We start from the raw sequence: 14,669 nt of genomic DNA, 5'->3' as shown, positions 1-14,669 counted from the left end.
TTCAATTAGTTTCTACCTATCACCGTCCTTGAGGGAAAAAAAAAAATACATTGAACAATAATTAGTTACTTAAGAATAATTTTAAAACAGAACTGGAGTCATGGTGTCAGGTGAAAAAAATTCTATGATGATTTGTAAAAATCAGTTTTGACAGATTATGAATCAAAACAAAATACAAAAGCATTGTAAAATTCACAAAATAAAGCAGAAAGGGACACTTGTATGTGTTAAAATAATTTAATTCTCCCTCTACATTTCTATCCATATAAGCCAACAGAAATTAAAAATACACACTTTACAATATTTACCTGTTCTGAGACATTCAAGTCAATTCAGATGGCAAAAGTAGAATTCAATCACTAGTGAAATGTTTAAAAATATATATTAAACAAAAAAAAAGTTTTTACAAGATAAAAAATAATCTTCCACAATGCAATAAATTGCTGATCACTGAAATTTTAACTCTTTAGATGATTTCAGTTCAGTTTTTGGTTTCAAAATCTAGAGACAATCAACAAAAAAGTGTTGTCAGAATTTCTATCTGTTTTTACGTCTCTCTTTCTTGCTCCGACTGCTTGTTATACTGTCTAAAGATGACGATGAAGGTGCTCTTGCATGACCAGTGGCCTTTAGATGGTCAAAAAGTTTATTCCTGGAGGGAAATTCACTATGGCAGGTTGTACAGCTGATAAGAACATCGGTCTGAGAAAGGGAAAAAATAATCATAAACAGTAGCAAGTGTTAGCATCTGAGTGTAATGTTTTGTTTTAATGTCAAGATCAAACACCAAACAATTGCAAAATAAAGATGTTTTAACAAAATGAACAGCTACCAAAACAGATTTGACAAAGGCAAGTGTTCTTGGAAGTTAAATCTAATTAATCAACACCATCAACTTTAAGGGTCCTGAGACTTTCAGGAGCATGTACCACATGGACTAGAACAGAGGAATAGTTTTTGCTTCAAAATTAATCTTCAGAACTTGATACATGTAATTCTTATCACCAAGGCCTTAGATTGCTAAGTAATGGAAAACAGAATAGTAACTTCTAGTACAATCTAGTATTTCCAATGTGCTTCTTTTTACTTTAAAGGGGAGGAAAAAAAATAGTATATATATAAATTCTACATTCATCAAGTAAAACTTGACGGATCCATACCTTTGCAGGTTCTATATGGGAAAGGGCTCACCAAACACATTTACATCTTTAGAGCATTATACTGCTTAACCAACAAGGTCCACTGAAAAGATGTGAATATGATTTTCCTACCATTGGCTTTGTTTCAGTAGGTACTTTGACAGATTTTTTCGTATCTTTGGTTTTCTTTCCTTTAGGTTTAGGAACACTGGAAAATAAATTAAAGAATGCTGTACACTCCAAAAATAATGTGCCTCTTTTAACTGTCATTTTGGTCTCAAGAACACTCAAAAGCATGAAAAGTACTTTAAAGGCTAATTCGTTAATTTTAATGGCTAATTTAATTAATCTTCACATGTCAAATGAACAGTTTTAAAGATCAAATTAAATACGAAATTTGGCACAAAAATAAAGGAATTTATTTAAAATAGTTGAAACGAAAGCTAAAACAAGACCCCTAAAATATCTCTGAATATTTCTACAGTGTTTTTATAAAAGGCAAAGCATTTAATACTCTATTTGTTGAAGCACTCCATTTTCAGAACCAACCAGCAGTAATCACAAACAATACATGACATTAAGTGTGGTCCCCACAAAACATTAACTTCTTGAATCTGATCCAGTCTGTGACAAACATTTCAACGGCAAAATGAGAAAAACAAAGATCTTGTAATGAATTTCTCATAAAATTAAATTTACTCAACGTAGGAAATTTACTTCTATTAAAATTATGTCCATTATGCTGAGCTGGTGAGTTTCCCCCCTTGAACCCTTTAAACCAGAAGCTTCCTGCCAGTGTAGTCAGCTTCTTCCTATTCTGCTTAAACTATGAACATTCCTCCAATTAAGCTCCTATATGAATTTTAATTTTCCTTAGTTACTTTATACTTTCCCTAATTTATGCTAACCAAATTGTTAGCATAAAAATCTGGGTGCAGTTACATTTACAGAACAGATAGGATGGGTTATAGTGAATGAGTTATGATCATGTTTCCAATTACTTCGTGGACATACTGTTCTACAAGTAGAAACCAAGGGTCTGTATTAAGTTAAATGGTTCACACATTTAAAAGACGCTCATTAGGAGTATAACATAACATTATACAATTACATAGTACTTACCATCTTCGAAAGCATCAAGAGCAGAATGCAATAGCATGAAAGGCAACGGATAACACCAATTTACAAAATATCATCACAGATATGCCAGAAATATGTTTAAGAAAATTTGGGATAATATTCCTGGTGGAATATTGTGAAAAATATCATATTGTTAGAAAGCCACATCTTCGAAGGTAACATCTGAAACCTTTATTTTTTAAGAACACCACACACATACGCGCATACATTTTTTGATAAAGCACTTCCCACTTGGCAGCCACAGTGTCTTCTTCACTACAGCGGAGCAGCAGAAAGGCACTGAATGTCAGGAGGCCGGTGGGAGAGGGACGGGGGTGCGTGGTGACGTGTCTATATCAGCCCTGCCATTCCTCAGCAGTGAAGAAATCACCTGAATTCTCTGAATCCTTTTCTCACATCAATAAAATGAGAAAGCTGAACTATGTCAGTGATTGACAAGTCTGTAACCCCTTTTCCTCCCTAATTTTCATGGAGAAGTAACATGGAAAGCAAATGAAAACATTTTAGCTCTAGATGAACAAGGGGATCAGGGGCCTACAGCCCCACCTCTTGGCCCACCCCTCATGCCCACCAAGCAGCCCAAGGGACCCTCACAGGATACTTAGGCCCTGTGTAGCTAGATAATCTGGGTGCCTTCAAGTAGGCAGGCAGACAGAAGTTAAAGTACCAGCTTTTCCACTCACCAGCTCCTGTCCTTGGTCAAGTCGGTTTCCCCATTTGTAAAATGGGAACAAATGCCAGCATTAGAGTGAAACAAATGTTAATTTCCCTTTCAAGCTTCCACTCTTCAAAGTTCTTCAACGCTTCGGCATCACCAGTTCGTGCTGCTCCCTGACTTCCTTTTCTCCAGCTAGAGCTCTACTGCAGGCCTGGGCACATCCATGTCCCTCCCTCACAGCACCAGATGCCTTACAGTCCTAAGCACACTCCACTGCCCCAGCCGTAAGCACTTTAACTCATGCTCCCACGTCACTCTGTCACTTTAACTCTCCTTCACGGTCCTATAATGAAAGGAAGCTGAGCCCACTTACTATTCGAACGTTTCCTCAAGAAATAAGAAATGATTCTCTATTCTAGAGGAAGAAAGGAAGATGGGGACAAGAAAATCTACAAGGAGAGGAAGGAGAGAAAAAAGACTGGTTATCTCCCCTGTGCGAGACCTTCCCCTCGCCCTCCACCACGGTCTTGTGCAGCACCAGGATCCCAGGGCTGCTTCCAGCAGAAGGCCTGCAGCTGCTGCTGCGTGTCCTGACTAGGCAGTGGTGCTGAACACAGGGTGACTGCCATGAGCATGGAGATCTGGTTAGTGGTGCTCCAGGGGAGTGGGGCAGAAAAACAGACTCAGCAGTAGCTTTGTGCTCATGTGAGTGTCAAGAATTCCTGACCCAGGACTCAGAAGGAACCACAGCAGGGTAAAGGAAAGAAAAACTGGCTCAAAATGCTTTCTTTCTGATTCGGGCCACGTTGCTGAAATGTCTGTGAGTACATTCCTCTAGCATTCTGTTTCCAACATGCTTCATCTATATACACACGTGTGTACATATATGTTCAGGTCTGTATATAGGCACAGATATACCTAACTTAGTGAGTCACGGGAAAGGGGATTTTATTTGATATATAAAAAGCTACCCTTACTATCAATATTTAGTAATTAGAAAATCGTGTTCAACTTTTAACTTACCTTTTAGCTTCACTTTTTTGATCACATGGTTCAATGGTCTCTGTGACAATGACATTTTCTTGAAGACTATATTCCAGTTCTTTGGCATTGTCTTGATTTAAGTTAGTATCTTCTGGATCAACATTCACTCCTTCAATTCCATTTTCATTGAAATTGTCATCATAATTCTAGGTAATAAAGCATATACGCCACTACAAAATAAATACTATAACAATGTCCCCCAAACTCTAAAAGAAGTTTATCTTTGGGAAATAAAAAGGAGAAGTAGGTAAGTTAAGAAAATGTATGCTCATTACAGACATACCAGATTAGGAAAAAATGTGAAACTCCAAATGTTCAGTAAGTGAATGGTTTAACATATAAAGGAAAATTATGAAGTTCTCAAAAATCATGTTTCCAAAGACATTCATTCAATTATATGAAAAAATACTTACAACATATTAGCAAAAATGGAAGAGAGAAAATTATTCAGTCCAATCACAATTTAACTTAAAATTAAGTATCTCTATTGATAGAATTAGGGATATTATTTATACTTTTCATATTTTCCAAATTCCAAAATCAGCAATGAGTAACTATTATTTTTATAGTCAGGAAAAACAATAACAACCACCACCAGGCATTATAAAAGAAAAATGTCTGGCACACAAATCTTCACTAAATGCAACTATATGTCTTGGTTTTCAGTAACATTCTACCACATCTGCACACACTCTTCCTCTCTCTCTCTGCACACACACTTTCTCCCCGAACTATATGTAAGTAAGCTGCAGGCAGATATGAGTATTTGCCATGTATCTCCTAAGAACAAAAACATTCTCTGACAGATTCACGATATTCATCATACTAAAGAATTTAACACCAATATAATCTGTTACACAGTCCACATTCAAATCCACAATCAGTCCCTCCTGATAAGGGATATAACCAAGGATCACATGTTGCATTTAGTTATATCTCTTTAATCTCCTTTATTCTAGAACAGTTCCTTTTTTTTTTTTTTTTTTTTGGTATTTCATGATGTTGACATTTGAAGATTGTTTTGTAAAATGTCCCAAAATTTGGCTTTGTCTGATTGTTTCCAAATGATTAGATTTACGTTAAACATTTCTAGCCAATACCATAAAGACAATGCTGTGTCCTTCTCAGTATATTTCATCAGGAAGCCAAATGTCAGTTTGTCCCATTTTTCAGTGATATTGATGTTTCATCATTTGGTTATTTCCTGATTTTTCTACTGTAAAGTACTGATTTCCTTTTTTAATTAATAAATTATCTGCAGAGTGTGGCTTTGTGTGAATATCCTGTCCCAATAACCATTCATCCAATGCATTTGGCATCAATTGATGACTCCTGCCTGAACCATGTATTACACTGCTGGTTGGAAAACAGTGATTTCCTGCCTCTATTACTTGTGCCATCTCCATTTGTACTAACTCATATTCTTCTGTAATAAAGCCTTCTCATTTTTTAAAACTCAATATAGAGAATTTTTTTTTTTTTTAACAAAATCAATGTATGGAAATATATCGCCATTATTCCTTTTAATGATTCAAATTTTCCCATATTGGCAGGCCTTGTAAGCTGGGTCCTGAGTACTTCTGATGTATCCCAGTTTGGGGGCACTTCCTTAGTATCTAGCATAAGATGTTCTGGACTCACCTTCCACTTTCCCTGTCGCACATCTGAAATCAGCCATTTCTTCAAGGAGCAAACCCTGCTTCCTTTTGGTGGGAAAGGAAACTTAGAAACCAAGATGTGTGTCCCACGTATGCTCACTGCTAGGGGGTGTCACCACCTGTAGGCCCTCACAGCATGCACTGCTAATATACTTACTTTCTTTAAGTCATGAGCTCAATACCAGTGTCTCCAATTCTAATCCAACACTACCGTCTCTTCCTCTTTCCCTCAATCTATATTTGCATTTCCCTTCTCCTAGAGAATCTGGTTCCCAAACATTAATATATCTACTCATTTGCTCTGTCTTATGCTATATACAAAATAGTTTCAGAAATACCACACCAACACCACCAAAAAACCTAAGTAAAAGTTCAAGATTTACTTTTTCTGCAGCTGATTTCATCTTTTGACTATACCCCATGAAGGATGTTCAGTCAGGGTAATGTGTTCAAAAGTTACTTAATTATTTTCTGTCAGAGTCATCTGTCTCAGTTTACATTCAGTTAAAGTTTTTTTGAGTTTTCTTTTACAATTGTTTTACACAATATTTTTTCGACCACACAGAAAACTGTCTCATCTGAAGTTTCAAGATTCTCAGTATTTGCTGCTTCCTGCTCTTTGTTCTATCACAGTACCTGTCTCCACACTGCCTTCCCCTTCACAAACAGCTTAGAAGATGTTAGCTTCTGTCACAAACAGCTTAGAAAATGCTACATAAAACTAAGTCTGAACCTAATATAATCAGAAATTGTAAACAAGAGGTGTTATAAAGGAATATAGCCTTGCAGGGGAAAAAATGAGATGATCATTGGAAACATTTTCATCAGTAAAAAAATACTAATATATTTGCTTATTATTGCAATCAGCAGAACCTATCCTCCATGAATTGAGGTAAGACAGGCTTGGATTAAGTACAAATCCCTCCAATTTATTTTGTCCTTATTCTAGTGGTACTGACACACACAAAGGAAAAAGAAAGTGTTCTAAACTAATGATTACAGGGTATTTATTTATTTTTTTTAAAAAAGGTGACCGGTAATGGGATCTTAACCCTTGACTTGGTGTTGTCAGCTCCACACTCTCCCAAGTGAGCTAACCAGCCATCCCTATACAGGGATCCAAACCCGTAGCCTTGGTGTTATCAGCACCACACTCTCCCGAGTGAGCCACGGGCCAGCCCTGATTACAGGGTCTTTAGATGAATGATGGTACAAGTCAGTCTATAAAAGGAACATACAACTTGTTATGTGGTCTTATAACTGAAGCAAAAAGTTCCAAATCACCATTTTAACAGTGATTAACTCATATGCCATGTATCACTTAGAACAGGTAACTGACAAAAACTATCAGTGTATTAATATGACTATTGAATAAATAAGCCAAATATAAAATTTTATGAAAAATCATTAATGTGCTACCTAAGTTTTCTGAAAAATATTTCATACTTAAGTTAATATAACTAGATTGTATCCAAATGGCACAAAATCATTTCCACTCTCTTTATAACCACCAAACATCCACAGTAATAGGATGCTCACTTTGTTTTTACAGGTTCAGAGACATCCATGAGACCGTGTCACACATTTGTAACAACGTTACTCCATTTTATTTAAAAATAATCCTTTAAATAGAGATTGAATTTGGACTGCAGTTGAGAAATATTTAAACTACTTGAAGTTCTGAGTAATAGAAACACTTTTTCAAGACTCACAATCACTACAAATTTCTAACCAAGTGTTCCCTCTGCAATATTTCGTTTATGTTGTTGGCAGAATAAACCTAGATTTTTTTTTTAATGTGGTTATTCAACTAGTTCGCACCAGGGAAATTCAATATGCAAATTTTTTAAACACACTGACAACAGTAATTAAGTTAGTTAAATACACATAAAGGTGGAAGTGCTGAAAAAGGAATATATTTTCAATTCCTTTTAGTATTAATTTTACAATCTATATAAAATTATAAAGTGAAAGTACCTCTCCTTAATACAGACTATAATGAGTAAACAAGAGCAATGCACTTTATAGTTGGTATTTAATGTAAATAAAACCTTTTTGACATACCTGTGGTATCTGTTTCTTTTTCTTCTGTTTTTTAGAAAGCCTAAGAGCAAATATAAATCAAAATGTTAAATACTTGACTTTGTGAAAACTTACTAAGTAAAAAGAAAAGATACTGAAACAGTGATACAGAGAAAAATAAAATACTAAAAAATTTAATATCAAAGCATTAAAAGGAAAAGGAAATATTCACATTGTCATTTCAGAGAATAATAAGTGGTTCAATGGATAGAAAATAACGTATCAGTTGCATAGGTGTAAAAAACTGCTTTTAATATAGTCAAAATATATTCTGTAAAAATTATACTTGACATCATGTCTTTACCCAGCTCAGCACTATAAAGTTCCATTAACTAGAAGAGATGCAGAAAATATTACCACAACAGAATAACTTCCTTGGGATAAAACAGCATTTAAATGCAATCTCTGAATGTGATAAGTATGTCTAATGACATTTAATATTAAGAAATACTTTTGTTTTGGTGCATCTTCCATTTCTTCCTCAGAAATGGCATTTAATGAATATTCATCAGTTTGAGGTCCTGAAAAATTTTCTTCCTCCTCCTCCAACTGTTGTTTCAATAAGGCAACCATTTCTCTATGCTTCTTTGACTTTTCATGATTCTTCATGCTGAAAGAACAATCTGATGTAAGTAGCTGCACTTGGATTAATTCATATGTGCCCCAATACCTTGCTGAATGCTTGCAACCAAGTTGAAATTTACTCTTTCCCCCATTAACTAAGCAAAATGTTGGTGATTTTACAAAGAGAAACAGAACACTGTCAGGATCTGTCAGGCATTAAGCACACTGGAAGCTCTTTCTTGCTATGTCCCAGTATGCCCCACTTTCTCTGTCCTTTTTTTTTTTTGGCAGTACCCTTGACCTTGGTGTTATCATCACCACATTCTCCCAAGTGAGCTAACCGGCCAGCCCGTCTGTCCTTTTATCTACATACATTTTCTTCCCTTTTTAAAAAAACTTTTTTTGGCCAAATTCTCTATTCATTATTTTGATTTTCTTAAAAGTAAAGCCTTCTCTATAATTTCCTTTTAATCACTAAGTGTTTGCTAAGTGCTTCTATGTTCCAGACCACGCTATGGGCTTCAAGGGATCACTGGGAAATTACAGACACACCCTCTAACTTTAAAAGAGGGCTGGTCAAGTAGCTCAGCTGGTTAGAGCATGGAGCCGATAACAAGGTCCAGGGTTCCATCCCTGTACCTACCAGCTGCCCCCTCAAAAATAAATAAAATTAAATTAAATAAATAAATAAAAGAAAGACCCACTGGACTGGAGAAATGGTGATGTGAAGGCTTGAAGTACAAGAGTAGTTTAGCTCCATTTGCTTTTTTCAACAGCTGTTTTTCACTTCTCGGGAAGGGTCTCCCTTCCCACTCCCACCACCATAAATTTTACTTTAGACAGCAATGTCTATTTAAGTATGTCTATGGGCAACAAAAAAACATTTCACAAAACAGTTGACAACATAAGCTGTGAGAGTCAGGTAAACTAGAAAGTAGGAAACTTGTGTCACTATCTACTTTATCTCATCCATTCAGATTTCTGGTATCTAGTTTTCGTTGCTACTGTTCCTTTCCACTAAAATTCTCCTTCTGACCCAGATCCCTTAGAGAAATTGGAACATCTTGTGTCAGAAAGTAAATGCTCAAAAATGATGGGGACATGTCAAAAGGACATAAGAACTACTTTGAAGGGATTCTCATTAATCAAATCTGGAAACATTTGAGCATGAAAGGGGCAGTAAGGAATTATAAAAGATTAAAAGGAATCATAAACTCATACTGATAACAGACAAAGAGATACATGGGGAAACAGGAGAAGGCCAAATGCTGACTGATGAATGAGGAGGAGCACTGGCCCTGGGAAAGCATCACTTGGCAATTATCACAGTAAAGACTGGTACAAGCTAAAATCATCAATGACCGCTAAACCTAGGAGGGAAATTTTAATGAGGAACAAGATACTTGCATAGTTTTAAAGTGTCTCCTCACACATTAGACATGTCGAAAACGACAACTGGTTGCAAAGGAAAAAACACTAACTCTGCAGTAGAAAAACTGGACAACACCTTGATTGGGTGATCGAAATGATCACCACTAATAGGGCAGAAGGACTTTCCGTGCCCCCAGATATGAACTGCTGAGAGTGCCACAACACAGTCTGTGTGGTATCCACCTGGGGATGCCTAACCTGAATCTAATCGTGAAGAAATGGGCACACCTAAAATGACAAACAGTCTATGAAAAAATACTGTAAAGGACAAGCATACTTCCAAATATAAACGGCACAACAAACAAGGGAACTGTTCCAGATTAAACAAGACCAAATAAACAAGTAAATGCAAAATATGATCCTATACTGGATTCTGCACTGAAGTGAGGAAAATGCTATACAGGACATTAATGAAGGATCAACTGACAAAACTGAAATAGGGGCAATAAATCAGATAAAATTACTGTATCGATGTTATAAATTTCCTAAAGTTGAGAGCTGTACTGTTAGTCTGTCTTTATTCTTAAGAAATATATAGTGAAGTATTCAGAGGTAAAGGAGCATTATATCTATTACTTTCAAATTATTCAGGAAAAAAACAGAGAGAGAGAGAGAGGGAGGGGGAGGGGGAGGGGGAGGGGGAGAGAGAGAGAGAGAGAGAGAGAGAGAGTGTGTGTGTGTGTGTGTGTGTGTGTGTGTGCGCGCGCGCGTGTGCGTGCGCGCGCCCGCGTGCAGGGAGAGCGAGCGAGCACATGCCAATAGTCAAAACCTTAGCAACAGGTAAATCAGGTGCACTATATTCTATTCTTGCAACTTTTCTTTAGCTGTGACATTATTTCCAAATAAAATAATAATTTTTAAAATCTCCTTCATTGTTGCTTTTTGTTTTCTTGCTTGTTTCTAACTTTTCTGCTTCTTGTCACTTCTCTTACCACTCTGTTATTTCTCCCTTGGGTTATAGGGTAAGACTACTTATGACTCCTATATCTTCGTTTGTACCCTTTGGTCTCTGTTCTCCCTGACTGCGTGTGTTTCGCTTCTTTTCTCTTGCTGATTCTACTCTCATTTTCTCCCATGTTCTTTACCCCCTCCTTCATATATCCTTTTTAATATTTCTCTCTTTGTCATTGTTCCCATAAGATAAAGTGCTTCCACTTCAGCAAATATACTCCAGGCAGACAAGTTTAAAGTTCCTAGGTGGGCAGCAACAGCCTGCATGGGACAACGATGGCTGGAAATGAGTCTGATGCCAACAACAGAGAGATGATTAGACGTGGTCGAGCCTCCTCACTTGCGTGAGGCTTTCTTCGCCAAAACTTGCAACATGTCTTTCAGGAAACAGTGAACGTGTTTAAAAAGCAACTATTCCACAGGAATACTGAGATGTATGAGAATCTGTACAACAGGCTTAAGTACTGCTGCAAATACTTCTCCCTCCCCTGCTGGACAGGAATCCCCCAAAATGACACCTGGGGGCTAGTGATCAACAGCTACAAGCATATTCTTTTTAGGACCTTCAAAGTGTTGAATTTCACCACAGATGAAAAGATGAGTTCAAAAACATTAAACTTACGCCTTTTCTGTCTTGAAAGACTTGTCACATGCAGGGCAGTAAAGGTCATCGTAAGGCTCAGTCTCCTCAGCCTCATCACTGTCTTTACCTAGGAGAGGCAAACCTACAGTAAGAATCCTGTTTGGTTAGAAATCTAAACTGTTAAAAAATTATACCTCTTAAATAACGATCTAAAGTGGCGTACAAATTAGAAACTAAGATTTTTGTTATGTCTTTACAAAAAACAAACAAAAAAATAATGCTATCAGGATTTGAGTTGGCTTTTAAAAGAAGCACTGAATTATAAGAAAAGGCTTCCAAATAAATCACGTTATCTTTCAAGTCTGTTTATTAGTCTACTTAGAAAAAGATTTTTTAAATTCTCAAAGTCCTGGGTATGAGATAAGTTTAGAAAACCAAATGCCACTTTAATAGTTCTACCATGAAACAGTTTTTTCAGCAAAAATTTAGCATCTTTCTCAACTTTTTAAAAATAAGTTTGAAAATTTATTACAATGGAATAATTACTATCCACATAATCCACAAAATCCAAGCAACTAAAAAGCTCAATTGAAATTCTTTGCACAATCCCATATTCTACCTTTATAAAAAATAAGTAAATTGACTGCCATTTGGGATTTATTTTTAGGACAATAAAAATCCCAATGAACTCTTTTCATATTCTACATTTTAGTTCTTCATAATAAGTGATGGTAATATGATTTTGAAGGAAATTCTCATTGAAATCATAATCAAATACATCCTATCTACTGTTAATGTTTAATATATGGTGTTATTTTCCAATTAGTGTATACTTTCAAGATATTGTATGCATTAAATCAAATAGTTAATAAACACTGGATTTGAAGTCAAAACTTGGATCTAAAAATGGTCATGTTCTCATGCATATACCATAGCTTCTCAGTCTTAGTTTCTTAATCAATAAAATGGAGATAATCTCATAAGCAAAACCTACACTTCGGTATCATATGAGGATCAAGCAAGATCTGATATGTGAAAGCACTTTATAAATTGTAAAACTATATATAATTAGGCCATCTCACATTTATGGAGTGCTTTATAATTTCGAAGCACTTTTACAAGCACTACTTCTGATTCATTAATAAAATATTTCATTTCTTAATCACTTTGAATAAATAAAAGTTTGTAATTTTATCATTTAGGCTATTAGTCTGAAAAATACATTTGTAGATGAGGAAAAACTGATAAACTGATATTTAGATCATTCAATTATATTCCTCATGGAATAGCTAGAGGCAGTGGGGAAAATCAAGTACCCAGCTATTCTCAACAATGCCTCATCCTCGCCTTTTAGGGTAGTCACATGCCTGTGCTCTAATGACAGAGGCAGAGAAAAGAAACATTTTGTCATACCAACAGCAGCCACTCAGGAGAGGAAGAATTTATATATACCTCACAGACACCTGCACAATATCCTGTTTTCTGGAAACAGCTGCTATTAAAACATGACTTACTGCTTAACTGCATTTCTTTTATAGCCAGTCAGTCCACCTGTCAATATGACCACTTGTCATCACATTTATACAGCCAGAAGCACCAATTGTTTAGAACATGGTCAGAAAAGAGTTTGTTAATCAAATTACCTAAATTAGACTAATTTAATAGACTACCTTTGTTTGGCCCATACATTATTGTTTTTAATTTTAATTATATGCCACATTTAAAAATCAGGAGATGTCATATAAAAATCCAGATTTCCAGCTTTACTTAAAAAACAAGCAAAAAAACCAAAAACTCTGGCATGGTCCATCAACTGGCTGGACCTCAGGTGCTTTCCAGGTTTTCATTTGCTCTCCCATTTCCTGTTATCTTATATCTGGGACCCTTTACTGCTGGCACCTGTAAGCATCTGAGTGCATAACCCTGTGACAATAACAGTTCTTTTCTAGGATTTCTTAATGAATGGAGAAAGTTACCATCCTGTCCATCTTTGAGTTCATGCTCCTCCACTTCATTTTCATCGGATCCATCTCCAAACTCCTTTTCGTAGCGTGCCTCCATCTCCTGGAGCTCCTTTTCCAAATTGGCCATGGTCATCCAGCTCTGTTCTCGGTACTGCTCTGCCAGTCTGGACACACACAGCACACTCTGACTGACACTGACAGACACGTCTCTGCATGGCTTTTACTGAATTCTCAGACTTAAAATCCATCCCCTAGAGAGCTTCTTCCTCACAAGCTGTCAATACTTACAAACTTAAAATATGTGCTTAGTTAAAATTGGGCAAAGTCACTTAAACCTGTCACCTGTAATGTGGTTTGATTTTAACTGCTCTACTAGATGATGGGTTTTAAAACATATAACTCTTAGCAGCTTATTAAAAGTCTTCAGATGATTTTAAGTCCTAAGTGTCAAGTGCTAATTTTCCAAAGATGTGGAGTAAAATGTGTAGAATTTTTAATAAGTGAATAATTTTTTAAAAGAATGCTATAATGCTTTGGACACAATGCTTTTATAGTAACTCCTAACAACAAGTTTAAAGGAAACGAAACGAACTGAGTATCTTAGAGTATGGGGATGAAGAGACAGTACTACTTGGTGGTTAAAAGCAGGGGCTCTGGAGTCACACTGCTTGGGTCTCATTCTGGCCCTGCGGTTTACTAGCTATGGGAGCTTGCACCTGCCTACCTCACTTCCTCAAAAGAAAGGGGAGAATAAAAACAGAAGTTACTTCAGAGAATTACTGTGAGGGAAGTGCTCAAAACAAGGCCTTGCACGGAATAAGAATTCAATGAACATTAGTTATTAAATTTTACAAGAATATGTAAAGGGTCTCAAGTATAAAAGCCCCTAAAGGAAAACATCCAATTCCTAATAAAAATTTTTATGCAGTAGATGAAAAAATACTATCTAATGCCAGAATTAAAAAAAAAAAAAAAGATGAAGCCAGGCTGATGAGATGCTTGAACCCAGCATGTAAGCTCCCATCAGGTGTCTCCTGACGCTTCCTCTGAGCCCACCTACACTGAGAAAAGGGTCTGGCCCCACATCACGTACTTTGCCTGCTTTAGCTTCTGCTGTCGCCTCATCTCTTCAGCTTTCCTCGCCTTCTCTGCATTCTGTTCTTCCAGAAGTTTCCGATGCGCCTGCACTCTTCTGTCTCGTTTACGAATGAAAGCTACCAGCTGACGGACAAGCTCATTCTTCTCTTTCCTTGCTTTGTCCCGAATCTTCCTGTTTTCCTTCTCCATGGCTCGTTTTTCCCAGCGGTTTGAAGCTTGCCGTGTATCATATTCTTCCTTCCAAGCAAAATTCTTTTGAGTGCAAAAACTCTGCCAGTAAGCGTAGAAAGGGTGGACTACCTAGTGACAACAAAAGTAAGTAAAATTCTGGGTTATTTATTTATTTATTTGTTTATT

General features: G+C 36.3%; 1 protein-coding gene across 2 annotated transcripts in view; it reads right to left on the bottom strand.

Moving 5' to 3' along the window:
* Positions 1–218: 218 nt before the first annotated feature.
* Positions 219–14,669, bottom strand: part of DNAJC21 (DnaJ heat shock protein family (Hsp40) member C21) — a 21,868-nt gene continuing 7,417 nt past the window's right edge. Inside the window, exons 5-12 of one of the 2 annotated variants that reach the window (XM_063086499.1) lie at positions 14,308–14,612; positions 13,227–13,378; positions 11,290–11,377; positions 8,173–8,331; positions 7,704–7,743; positions 3,961–4,127; positions 1,272–1,347; positions 219–702 (exon numbers count right to left, since the gene is read on the bottom strand). In XM_063086499.1, coding sequence (XP_062942569.1) covers positions 538–702; positions 1,272–1,347; positions 3,961–4,127; positions 7,704–7,743; positions 8,173–8,331; positions 11,290–11,377; positions 13,227–13,378; positions 14,308–14,612 — 1,152 coding nt within the window. In that variant the 3' untranslated portion in view covers positions 219–537. The remainder of the gene's footprint in view (positions 703–1,271; positions 1,348–3,960; positions 4,128–7,703; positions 7,744–8,172; positions 8,332–11,289; positions 11,378–13,226; positions 13,379–14,307; positions 14,613–14,669) is intronic. The other variant, XM_063086500.1, reaches the window with a different exon arrangement.

Source organism: Cynocephalus volans, chromosome 2 (genome assembly GCF_027409185.1).
Source record: "Cynocephalus volans isolate mCynVol1 chromosome 2, mCynVol1.pri, whole genome shotgun sequence".
Classification (NCBI taxonomy): Eukaryota; Metazoa; Chordata; class Mammalia; order Dermoptera; family Cynocephalidae; genus Cynocephalus; species Cynocephalus volans.
This window is presented reverse-complemented; position numbering and strand designations above follow the sequence as displayed.